This window comes from Eucyclogobius newberryi, unplaced genomic scaffold (assembly GCF_026437365.1).
Source record: "Eucyclogobius newberryi isolate DKJ021-1_F unplaced genomic scaffold, fEucNew1.0.hap1 SCAF_20, whole genome shotgun sequence".
In the NCBI taxonomy this organism is placed as follows: domain Eukaryota; kingdom Metazoa; phylum Chordata; class Actinopteri; order Gobiiformes; family Gobiidae; genus Eucyclogobius; species Eucyclogobius newberryi.
The window spans coordinates 27,882,851-27,895,568 of record NW_027315835.1 but is presented as its reverse complement, the minus strand read 5'-3'; the positions used below and the strand labels follow the sequence as shown (position 1 = coordinate 27,895,568).

Here is a 12,718-nt window from a genome sequence, read left to right as displayed (position 1 = left end):
TAACTTTATTTGGTGTATTTGTACCTGTGTAAATATAAATGATAGTTTTACACCAATCGAGCAGGTATTTGTGGAGAAAAGATTGAAAAATCTGTATAAAATGACAGGAAGTGACATCACACCAGGGACATTCCAGTCAAAGTTCATGCACAACGTTTTTGACTCTTTTAACATGAATCATGTTTCATGTTTCGTAACTCATATCTTTTTATTTTTCAAATGAAATAAATGGCCACATCAAATGAATTCTGGTCCGGTGTTTGCTGGGTAATTTCCTGGTGTGATGTCATCAATTACAACCAGGAAGTGAAATTATAAACCTAAAAAAATTGCTATTTTTGGATAACATTTTTATAATTTTTAGCTAAATAAAAAAATATTTATCTTAACTGCATTTTAGGTCATGAGTGGTCTGATCTTTAGGGGGCACTTTAAGAATGGGGTTAGGCCAGTCACAGTAACGCATTTGATATGCTACAGAAAATATACACAAAACTGATTTTTTCATAGTTTTGGCCGCGGTGCGACTTATACTTCTATTTATACTTATACTTCGGAGCGACTTATATGTGATATTATTAGTTATTTTTACACTTTCAACCTCATTTCATACTCCAGTGCAACTCGCGACTTTACTCACTTATATGAGTGCCACTTATAGTCCGGAAAATACGTGAATAATTCTGGACTATGGAAAAGTGCTTTGAGAAGTCCTCTCTCCTTCATGTGACGTCACCGCACTGACACTGGCTGTTTTCCCTTGTGCCTTTCCTCACGAGCGGCTCCCGTCCTGTGTCTGATGGGCCCTTGTGCTGCTGTGTTTGTGGCTCGTCCTGTGTCTGATGGGCCCTTGTGCTGCTGTGTTTGTGGCTCGTCCTGTGTCTGATGGGCCCTTGTGCTGCTGTGTTTGTGGCTCGTCCTGTGTCTGATTGGCCCTTGTGCTGATGTGTCTGTGGCTCGTCCTGTGTCTGATGGGCCCTTGTGCTGCTGTGTTTGTGGCTCGTCCTGTGTCTGATTGGCCCTTGTGCTGATGTGTCTGTGGCTCGTCCTGTGTCTGATGGGCCCTTGTGCTGCTGTGTTTGTGGCTCGTCCTGTGTCTGATTGGCCCTTGTGCTGATGTGTCTGTGGCTCGTCCTGTGTCTGATGGGCCCTTGTGCTGCTGTGTTTGTGGCTCATCCTGTGTCTGATTGGCCCTTGTGCTGATGTGTCTGTGGCTCGTCCTGTGTCTGATGGGCCCTTGTGCTGCTGTGTTTGTGGCTCGTCCTGTGTCTGATTGGCCCTTGTGCTGATGTGTCTGTGGCTCGTCCTGTGTCTGATGGGCCCTTGTGCTGCTGTGTTTGTGGCTCATCCTGTGTCTGATTGGCCCTTGTGCTGATGTGTCTGTGGCTCGTCCTGTGTCTGATGGGCCCTTGTGCTGCTGTGTTTGTGGCTCGTCCTGTGTCTGATTGGCCCTTGTGCTGATGTGTCTGTGGCTCGTCCTGTGTCTGATGGGCCCTTGTGCTGCTGTGTTTGTGGCTCGTCCTGTGTCTGATTGGCCCTTGTGCTGATGTGTCTGTGGCTCGTCCTGTGTCTGATGGGCCCTTGTGCTGCTGTGTTTGTGGCTCATCCTGTGTCTGATTGGCCCTTGTGCTGATGTGTCTGTGGCTCGTCCTGTGTCTGATGGGCCCTTGTGCTGCTGTGTTTGTGGCTCATCCTGTGTCTGATTGGCCCTTGTGCTGCTGTGTTTGTGGCTCGTCCTGTGTCTGATGGGCCCTTGTGCTGCTGTGTTTGTGGCTCACGAGCGGCTCCCGTCCTGTGTCTGATGGGCCCTTGTGCTGCTGTGTTTGTGGCTCACGAGCGGCTCCCGTCCTGTGTCTGATGGGCCCTTGTGCTGCTGTGTTTGTGGTCAGGCTGCACCCCTCTGAAGTGCGGCCGTGCGGTGACGGACGGCGTGGTGACGAGAGACGAGGCCCAGCAGCTGCGGCGGTAAACAAGCGCGTGTTCCGAGGCTCGTCTCCTCTCGGCAGCTGAATAAAACATGTACTTCCTGTTTGTGCTCCTCAGGCTGGCAGAGCGGGGGCTGGCGCTGGCCGGCTCCGAGGGAGGAGTGAGTATTGGACGCATCCGCCGCTCTCATCGGGCTCATGTGTTTCTTAGTTTTTTGGCCCGTAAGCTTTAGACAGGACAGTGCAGCGTGATACAGATGTGAGAGGAAAGGACTTTGTAACTGTCGAGAAGCGAATTCAATGTGTCAGTCCAAGAGAAATGTGTCAAAACATGTCTTTAAACTTGGCGTGCACGTTGTCACATTTATGTTTAGTTGAGCCCTTCGTGGTCAATAATCAGTTAATTAATTGTTTTTTAATTGAAATGAAAAACTAGGCAAGATTTCCTTTTTAGAACAAAAATCGCAAATATACAAACTAATATTATAATGATGGTTTTCATCCCTGTTGATTAGATTATTTTTATTGTATTTAGTCATCAGTGACTGACCAACAGAACTGTCCACTTCTTTACCAACAGAAGAGTAAAGCCACTAATCTGAGCTGACAAAAGAAGCTCCTGTGAAAGTTTCAAATGGCTGACATTGATAATATGCTAAAATAAACAATGAAGCGGGTTATGTTCACCCACTAACCAGCTGGTGGGTGGTTCCAGTGCTGCTCTGGAGTGCTTAAAAGCGCAATGGAGGATTTTTCGGCGATTTGAGAACGCAGGTGGAAGTGCGCATGCGCACTCCCCCGTGTGGACCGATACAACACACACGTGTGTTTGTTTATTAGCTCAACGGATCTCATCACATCTCTCGTCTCCTGTAGATTTCTGTCCACTTCTGCGTCAGCTCGAACTGTCTTTCTCCGTCTTCATTTTGTCCGTACACTGAGGGAACTATATTATGATAGATCCATGCGCTTAGGCACGCGGAAACGTGGGGACGAGCTTGACGCAGCTGCAGGTGAGCGGTAGGTGCGTTTTATGATTGATACGTGGCAGGACAAATGATTTATCCACGCCACGAGGAAATATGATAAAAAAATTGCTGAAAAAAATCGTCCATTCCACCTTTTAAGTCTGATTATTTACTCCATATTTACTCTGCAGAAACGTCATGTGCTCAGGAGGCGGAGCAAGTGGAAAATCTGTTAACACAACAAAGTCCAACCTTTTGTTTGAGCCGCTCGATTATACAAGAAAAATCATAATCACAATTTACAAGTTATGAATGACACATATTATGCATGATTTTAGAGTTAATATCCTTTTAACATGTCGGTGTAATCCCTCATTGCTCTTCTCTGCTCTGCTCATGCTCTTCTCCTTTGGCATATCATGTTTTAGAACTCAAAATAATTGGTCTACAAAAACTTTCACTCTTTATTTAAATGTGTCTGCTCCACCGGGGGGCGATATCACCTTCTATGTCAGGGGTGTCAAACTCATTTGGGCCGCGGGCCAAATTTGGACGCTCAGGCTGGGTCGCGGGCCGAACATAACGTAAAACATAAAACTCAAGAAGCACAAGAGGAACGATAAATAAGAAGTTCCATATCTAAGAATATAGGATTGATTGACACATGGAGGGAAATGAACGCTAGGGCACATTTTTAAAATTCTCATACACTCTTCAAGAATAGATGACTTTTTTATTCTCAATAAAGACAGATCTTAAATGACTGAAGCAGATATAGGCACAATAGACCTGAGTGATCATGCTCTACATTTCTGAAGGTTTGTGGGACAGACAACAACACTGGAGGTTCTATACCTGCTTAATGACCCTTTGTTTAAGTAGAAAAAGCTTCAGTTGTAGTCATCTGGACTCAGTTTGAAATATAATGGAATACTGAACCCCTGGAAAGGTAGAGGACATGTAGATGCTAATCAGGTACTCAGGGTGGTTGAGCCAGGGTCTCACAAAGACAAAGAGGATTCTAATAGCCCATTAAAATTCTGAATAGGCTAGCTCGGTAGATACAAGGGGGGAGTTTCTGTTGAAACAAACAACTCTTTCTACTTCAGGAAGGCTCCTCCCAATGGGCGGGTCTTACCACAGAACAGTATTAATATCGGAGTTCTCGATCTAAATTCTGTTATTGACAATGACTCTTGGATGAGAGTCGAAACGTCTATTTTTTCAAACTGAGTCCAGATGACTACAACTGAAGCTTTTTCTACTATGGAACACGCCTGGACCAATGAGGGATTACACCGACATATTTCCTTTGTTTAAGGAAAAACTGTCCAACAACCTTAAGACCTATCTGGAGGAAAATGATACTGGGGAAATCAGTCTTGAAAGGAACAAATTATAGCCACAGTGTGACGGGGTTTGCCAACAAACTCAGGCTTAGTCTGTGTTTTGGTTCTCCCCCACTGTGGCCACCTCTGCCAACCCAACCCTTGGCAGAGGTGGTCAGTTCAGGTGAACAGATAACTACACAGATGTGGACATGTTAGTTAGTTTTTTAGATTTTGAGAAGTTTATTTTGTGATAAAGTCAAATGTTTATCTCTGTAGAACTGTAGATCAACTCTGAAGTTGTAATGCACATAAACTGAAGCACAGTGTTGGTGAAATTACACTTGTTTTTCTAAATACATTTCAGTTTATGAGAACAAACGTGTTTGTAATTTCTTTTAATCGATCCAGTAATTGCTTCAAAAACAGCGTAGGCTATATAAAGCTATTTCTTTCTTATATTTTTAATAGTTTTATGTTTTACGTTATGTTCGGCCCGCGACTCAGCCTGAGCGTCCAAATTCGGCCCGCGGCCCAAATGAGTTTGACACCCCTGATTTATAGACATAAAACTGCTTAGAAGATCTCGGAGCTCCACCTTTGATGTCACAAACTGGTCAATTGAAAACAGTGTTTTCTGAGGCTCAGAAAAAGGACATATTCATCAAGCTCAGGCTGTGTTTTTAATGAGGGAACAGTTTTATAACAGTTTATAACATGTCTAAAGGCAACAAACCCTCCCTGTCCTTTAAAAGCATGTTCTTAGAAAAGAGCAGCACAAACACCTCTATCATTCTGAACAGAAAGGAAGAGAAAGGATTCTGTTTCCTGTAAAATGTGAGCGCTCATCCTGTTCCTACTCTCCTGTGTAAGACAACACTTGCAACTTCTAATTTTTTCTTTTTAATTATTCATAAAATGCAGCTTTCTGAAGATGCTGCTGACCTCACTTCACCCGGGCGTCCACTCTTCCATACTGAAATGAAAAGAGTTTCTTCTACAATCATAATCTAATATTATTGTCACAAATCCACATCAACAGCAAGTCTCTGTATTCAGTATTTATGAGGAGGAATTACTTGCATAAGGGAAACAGAAGGAGAATAATGCTGATGATCTAAGAGTACAGCAGCTGCTCAATGTGCCAAGTTTAACCCTTAGAACATGATCATCTACGGTGGCTCACTAGGGTCATTTGGTTGTTAGTAAACACAGTGAAAGAACTGGATTGTACTTTTTATATGATAATATAAGATATAAGATCATTAATTTTTAAACTTTCAAGACACTCAAGTACAATGCCTGCAGCTCAACAGTTAACACAATTATATACTTATATCAAACAAGGTTTGTATTAATATATTTTTATAATGTATATATATTATATATATTTATATTATATAGATAGATATATATCTTATCTGGTAGCTGGTCTAAAGGTTGCAAAACTATTTGTTTCTGCTTTGTTCATATATAAATGGTTCCTTGTCTCTGGAGAGGACACTGTACACATGTAGGACAATGGACCTTCTGCTCCTGCTGTCATAAAGTTTGAAAAGTCTTCCTCTCTATCCCCTGTAGAGCTCTGAAAATTAATCTTTATGAACAGTTCAGAACCACACTGGACGAGGGGGGGGGGGGGGGGTACGGCTGGGAAAATCAATAGTTTTTCGGGGCTTGTAAAGCACAGCAGTGAGAGACAAAGAGGAGCAGAGCCAGGACCAGGAGCAGAGCCAGGACCAGGAGCATCTGATTGTTTCTTAAACCCCGGCTAACCCCTGTGTTTGGACTTCTTTGTCTGTATTCATGCTCCTGTTTTTGAGATTAAAATGTGCACAAATTAGACTTTTTGAGATTTTAACCATGTTCTGACATTGTTCATCAATAACGCAGCTGGAGTAGCATTTAGCTTCACACCAGTGTGACTTTTGTGACGTCGTAGGTCTAGTAGAGCCACAGGATCTTCTCTGACCTGTTCTGAGCGTTAGCATCACATTCATTACAACTGTGTGCCTACATTAGCATTACGGAGGCAAGCTAGGTTGTTTACGTCCTCGATGTAATCTCCTCTGATGCCAGTAGATGGAGCTCAATTCCAGAACATGTGCTTTTTGTAGACCAATTTGTTTGAAGGTCTAAAACAAGTATGTATCTTTTACATTTCCAAATAAATTTGCTGAGTGAAAAGATCACAGAAAGTACATCGATAAAAGTAAATCAAATGAAGTAATCCTCAAAGTACAAAACTGTCAACTCCCATTGCCCTCAGTGGTCCACACGCCCCAGGTTGAGAAACCACGTGTCCAGAATGCAATATTCTGTTTGAATGTGTCCTCCACAGGCTTCCATACTCGACCTGCACTCTGGGGCGCTGTCCATGGGGAAGCAGTTCGTCAACATTTACAGGTGAGGCCCGTGCTCTGGCCCGTGCTATGACCCGTGCTCTGGCCCGTGCTCCCGTGCTATGACCCGTGCTCCCGTGGTATGCCCCGTGCTATGACCCGTGCTCCCGTGCTATACCCCATGGTATGGCCCGTGCTATGACCCGTGCTATGACCCGTGCTATGGCCCGTGCTATGACCCGTGCTATACCCCATGGTATGGCCCGTGCTATGACCCGTGCTATGACCCGTGCTATGACCCGTGCTCCCGTGCTATGACCCGTGCTCCCGTGGTATGCCCCGTGCTATGACCCGTGCTCCCGTGCTATACCCCATGGTATGGCCCGTGCTATGACCCGTGCTATGACCCGTGCTATACCCCATGGTATGGCCCGTGCTATGGCCCGTGCTATGACCCGTGCTATGACCCGTGCTATGACCCGTGCTATGACCCGTGCTATGACCCGTGCTATGGCCCGTGCTATGACCCGTGCTCCCGTGCTATGACCCGTGCTCCCGTGGTATGGCCCGTGCTATGACCCGTGCTCCTGTGCTATGCCCCATGGTATGGCCCGTGCTATGACCCGTGCTCCTGTGCTATGCCCCATTGTATGGCCCGTGGTATGGCCCGTGCTCCCACAGCCAGGGCCATAGCACAGGTTTGCTCCCTCAAAGATGCACCTGGAGTTGGTTTGTTTCCTCCACATGTTTGAATAATCCTGTGTTGTGTCTGGTGTGAGTCCCTGAGGCCCCACAGACTTAGTTCACTTCAGGGGCCCCGTGCTCTCGCGTCCTTCCCAGTTTGTCCTCAGTGCATCAGCTTCGAAATGTCTCAACTGATTTGTCTCTCTGAAGAAACAAAGTCAAAATGGAACAGTAAAAAAGTCTGTATTTTTACTTTATTTGTTGCATTTGTCATGCAACAAATGATTTTATATTCCAGATAATTCCAGATTAATTTTGGATCTTTGCTTCGACTTCAGATAGATCTGTGGACAAATATCGGTAATCGGGCACATCAGTAGGTCAAATACTGAATATTGGTATTACCTTTATAAAATTATACCTAAAAATCACTATATTGGAGCATCCCGACTTTTAATATTTTGTTATTTCATTTAGATATTTGCTCAAAGAAAATCCCCTTTGGACCCTAAACTGCACCATGACACTGTCCAATCCGTTTTATTGATGATAATATATTTAAGAACCTGAAACGTGTTGCACAGAACACCATCACCCCGCGTCGCCCATCTCCCCGCGTCACCCATCTCCCCGCGTCACCCATCTCCCCGCGTCACCCATCTCTCCGCGTCACCCATCACCCCGCGTCGCCCATCTCTCCGCTTCGCCCATCTCCCCGCTTCACCCATCTCCCCGCGTCACCCATCACCCCGCGTCACCCATCTCCCTGCGTCACCATCACCCCGCTTCACCCATCTCCCCGTGTCACCCATCACCACGCGTCGCCCATCTCTCCGCTTCGCCCATCACCCCGCGTCGCCCATCACCCCCCTTCACCCATCACCTCGCCCATCACCTCCCGTCACCCATCACCCCGCGTCGCCCATCACCCCGCGTCGCCCATCACCCCGCGTCGCCCATCACCCCGCTTCGCCCATCACCCCGCGTCACCCATCTCTCCGCGTCGCCCATCACCCCGCGTCGCCCATCACCCCGCATCACCCATCAGCCCCCTGCACCCATCTCTCCGCGTCGCCCATCTCTCCGCGTCGCCCATCACGTCGCCCATTACTCCGCGTCACCCATCACCCCGCGTCGCCCATCACCCCGCGTCGCCCATCACCCCGCGTCGCCCATCACCCCGCTTCGCCCATCACCCCGCGTCACCCATCTCTCCGCGTCACCCATCACCCCGCGTCGCCCATCACCCCGCTTCGCCCATCACCCCGCTTCGCCCATCACCCCGCGTCGCCCATCACCCCGCTTCGCCCATCACCCCGCGTCGCCCATCTCCCTGCATCACCCATAACGTCACCCATCACCTTGCGTCACCCATCTCCCCACGTCACCCTCACCGCGCCCAAGCACCCCATCAAGCTCATTGTAATAAGCAAGCCACCCAAGATAGCACCCGCCCTGCCTCCCTCGGAGCACCCGCCCTGCCTCCCTCGGAGCACCCTCCCTGCCTCCCTCGGAGCACCCTCCCTGCCTCCCTCGGAGCACCCTCTGCCTCCCTCGGAGCACCCTCTGCCTCCCTCGGAGCACCCTCTGCCTCCCTCGGAGCACCCTCCCTGCCTCCCTCGGAGCACCCTCTGCCTCCCTCGGAGCACCCTCTGCCTCCCTCGGAGCACCCTCCCTGCCTCCCTCGGAGCACCCTCTGCCTCCCTCGGAGCACCCTCTGCCTCCCTCGGAGCACCCTCCCTGCCTCTCCTCCACAGCTCGTGTGTCTCACTCTGTGTGTGGTTTTAAGTGTGTTTTGTGCGTTGCAGGTATTTCGGGGACCAGATCGACGAGGTTTTCACACAAGAGGATTTTCAGCTTTACAGGTGAATGAGACGAAATTAAAAAAGAAAAGGCGGCGGTGCATTAATTCCAGGAGGATCGTAGACAAAAGTGATCAAAACAAGCTTCAATCCTGCATGAGGGGATTTACGGGAGAAAAAAGGCAAAGTGTTTGAATAAAGACTTTCTCTAGAACGTTGTCGTCCTCGCACAGCTTTAACAATCCTTTTTCAATTATTCAGAAATCGCTGAAGTGAAATGGAACTGGAATTAGAAATGCGTTGAGGCAGAAGTGAAGTTTCTAAAGGGGAAAACAATCTGTTATATGTGATTGTGAATAAGTAAGAACAATGGCCATAAGAAGGTGACGTAGTTTGCTGAATGCTTCATTCTTTAGCTGTGGCCTTCAGAGTCTTGTTGAGGCGCTGGGCTCTGACACAAAGTCACACCGTGACTCGTGTTGGTCTCTGGTTTTATCGCAGATTCCAAAAACCCCACGAATATTGTGGCCATAAATTATCGCGATAATTAAGAAAACAGTTAATCGTGACATCCGTACTCGCTAGTTATGACCAAATAATGCTTTTATTTGTTTTCTGATTGAACTTGTTGCCCTGGTTTGTGGCCAGCTGACATACAGCTAAAACATGTACTTACTCTTTATTATTATTATAGTCTTTGTTTAAATGCAAATCAAGCACTTTCCCAGCCCGTCTCGCCTCCTCCCTGGAAACCTTAACCACAAACTCTCTAAATATTGTATTAAAAGGACAGATGTATGAATTACTCCAGCGGGCTCCTGATGCTCTGTCTGCAGGGACGTGCGCAGGAGGATCCAGGAGACCATCGCTCAGACCTTTGACTTGGACATGGACCTCATGTTCCTCACCAAGCCCACCTTCTTCTCCAGAATCAACAGCACAGAGGCCAAGACGCAGCACGATGAATACTGGCATCCACACATCGATAAGGTAACGGTGCACAGCCCATATGTCACTGGAGAATGTGCTTTTATCTTTTGTGATGGTGGCATGGTTTCCTCCTCTGGTTTAAGTCCTTTGCAGGGCTGCACAACAGTCTGAAAATCCACATGGCAGGAAATTAAAACAGTGTAAGTTGAGATTTTTTGTTTTTCGTTCAACTCGAGAGACTCACAGGCACATGGAGGGTGGGAGGAAGCCAGAGCAGCCACGGTAACGAGGGGAGCACATGCATGAATGAACTCCCTCTTCAGAGACACATCACTGTGACTTGTACTCAGCAGTGGGACGGCCTTGTCTGGCCACGAGGAGGCGGGGACATGGGTACATGTATATTTACAAGGCAATGCTTGGATTACTGCCTCTGTCGTTTGTACGTTGATCACACAGAGAAGTGTTGACTCGTATTCCCGACCATCAAACGATCAGCTCTGTTCCTTTGGCCGCTCAGAGCTGGGGATGAAAGCCTTTGTCCCACAGCTCCTTTTGAACATGTTGCAGAAACACTGACTTTAAACTGTCTTTAAAACCAAGTTGAAAGCATTAGAGCATCAATAATGTGCAACTGTTTTTCATAATGTGCGTGAATGTTCTGATTGTTAAACGTTGCTGCCTCTTGGCCCGGACTCCCTTGGAAAATAAGTTTTTAATCTCAATGGAACTCTCCCGGTTACATAAATATTAAATGTTAATACATGTGATATTTAAAAATCAATTGTATTTGCATTTTGGGTGAGATTGTTTTCGATGCTTTGTTGACCATTCTGAACAGTGAGGTCAGTCAGAATGTTCAGTTTGAGTGTGTTTGTCAGAGGTTTATTTTGTTCACGTTTGGATGACTTAACACTGTTATTTGCAGTGCTGCTTTAGCTTATTGTGTAAACTCTCTTTTTGTATCTAGCTTCCTGTTACGCAATGTATATGTCCATGCAGATAAAGTATATGTCCATGCAGATAAAGTGTATGTCCGTGCAAATAAAGTATATGTCCAGATAAAGTATATGTTCGTGCAGATAAAGTATATGTCCGTGCAGATAAAGTATATGTCCAGATAAAGTATATGTTCGTGCAGATAAAGTATATGTCCGTGCAGATAAAGTATATGTCCATGCAGATAAAGTATATGTCCATGCAGATAAAGTATATGTCCATGCAGATAAAGTATATGTCCATGCAGATAAAGTATATGTCCATGCAGATAAAGTATATGTCCATGCAGATAAAGTATATGTCCGTGCAGATAAAGTATATGTCCATGCAGATAAAGTATATGTTGTAGGGGAATGGAGATGGACATTCCACGGCCAGATTACAGAAAATCTCTCTTTGAACATTGGGGGTTTTTCGTTCTCCCTCTCTCCCTCACCGCAGGGAGCCGCTGTGATTTTTTTGTGATAACAGATCTTCTCCCCACAGTCTTACAGGAGGACGCCCCGATTAAAACTATGTTTTATGTGTTATGTATTTTTCCACTGTTAAGGTTTTATATTCCCAATGCTTTAACTTGAGTGCCCATCACAGGTGAAAGAAGATGTAAAATGTGTCTACCTAAAGAAATAATGTGCACAAACTGCCAAAAGTGTTTAACATGTAAATGTTAAAACAGGGTTCAATGTTTTTGCCATTATTATTTACGTTACTCGAGTTTTATTTTCTCGGCCAGGAAGTTTCCGCTGTAGCGCCCGCCCCTTTCGCTCCCAGCATGCCCTGCGGGCAGGTATCAAAAGGACGCTCCAAGCTAGAAACGCTCTCTTGCTCTTCCTCTTCTCTTCTCTTCTCTTCTCTCTGGGAAGCCGTCTCCACGGACGAGCCTTTCACTTTTCCTTTGTCTCAACAAAATCCGTCCGTCACGTGGTCGACAAGGCCATGCCAGCCCTGGACTCTGAAACCACCTGAAACCACCTGGAACTACCTGGAACTAAGCTTAAGCGCTAAACCGGACAGAGACTTTCTTTGCTACTTCGTTTCTTTTCTTTTTTTGAAGTAATCTACGCCGTTTACGTGGATCAGCGCTACGTTCTCATCTGAGTAAAGGCCGCGTGAGGATCTAACACGCCGCTAAAGCGTTCTACCGCTAAGGAACAACCGGACATCGCCTCCGTTGCCAAGGACCTCACAGCTGCCGCTGCCTTCCTCGCTCCGGCCAGCACACCGCTCCACGGCCAGCACACCGCTCCACGGCCAGCACACAGCTCCACGGCCGCCACCCGCTTCACGAACCTTCGCCGCCACACCGCTCCACGCGACGCCTCGCTACGGACCTCGTCCGCGGACAAGGACCAGTCGGACCGAGTCTCTACAGAACCGTAAGCCGAGTTCAGAGTGCGGTTCCTTTTGTGGCGTGGTTTGGGCAGAGCTCAGCTGTTCCTCCTCCCTTTAGCTTCTCACTTTCACTCTTTTTGATATAGATTAGCACAGACACGTTTGGTTATCAAAGGCAAAACCCTGGTTTAACATTATCTGCATGAAATCTGCTGTTAAATCTGATATAACATCACCTGCGATTTACCTGTGCGCATTTCTGCTCCGGTGTTTTTGATTGCCCTTTTGATAAATAAACTACACGAAAGAGTTATTGACTATTGTTTGTTTGATTAGACTATGTGTAAGTCCCTGAATCGTGAAACACCCTTCAGACCTTTTTAACGAGCGCGATTAAGGACCGTATCT

At 46.6% G+C, this 12,718-nt stretch overlaps 1 protein-coding gene across 1 annotated transcript in view; it reads left to right on the top strand.

Annotated features, from left to right (window-relative positions):
* The window catches only part of ogfod3 (2-oxoglutarate and iron dependent oxygenase domain containing 3), a 44,073-nt gene that overhangs the window by 10,304 nt on the left and 21,051 nt on the right, over nt 1-12,718 (top strand). The window contains exons 3-7 of the mRNA XM_072456409.1: nt 1,890-1,965; nt 2,044-2,086; nt 6,563-6,627; nt 9,056-9,112; nt 9,886-10,039. Of these exons, the coding sequence (XP_072312510.1) occupies nt 1,890-1,965; nt 2,044-2,086; nt 6,563-6,627; nt 9,056-9,112; nt 9,886-10,039 (395 nt within the window). The remainder of the gene's footprint in view (nt 1-1,889; nt 1,966-2,043; nt 2,087-6,562; nt 6,628-9,055; nt 9,113-9,885; nt 10,040-12,718) is intronic.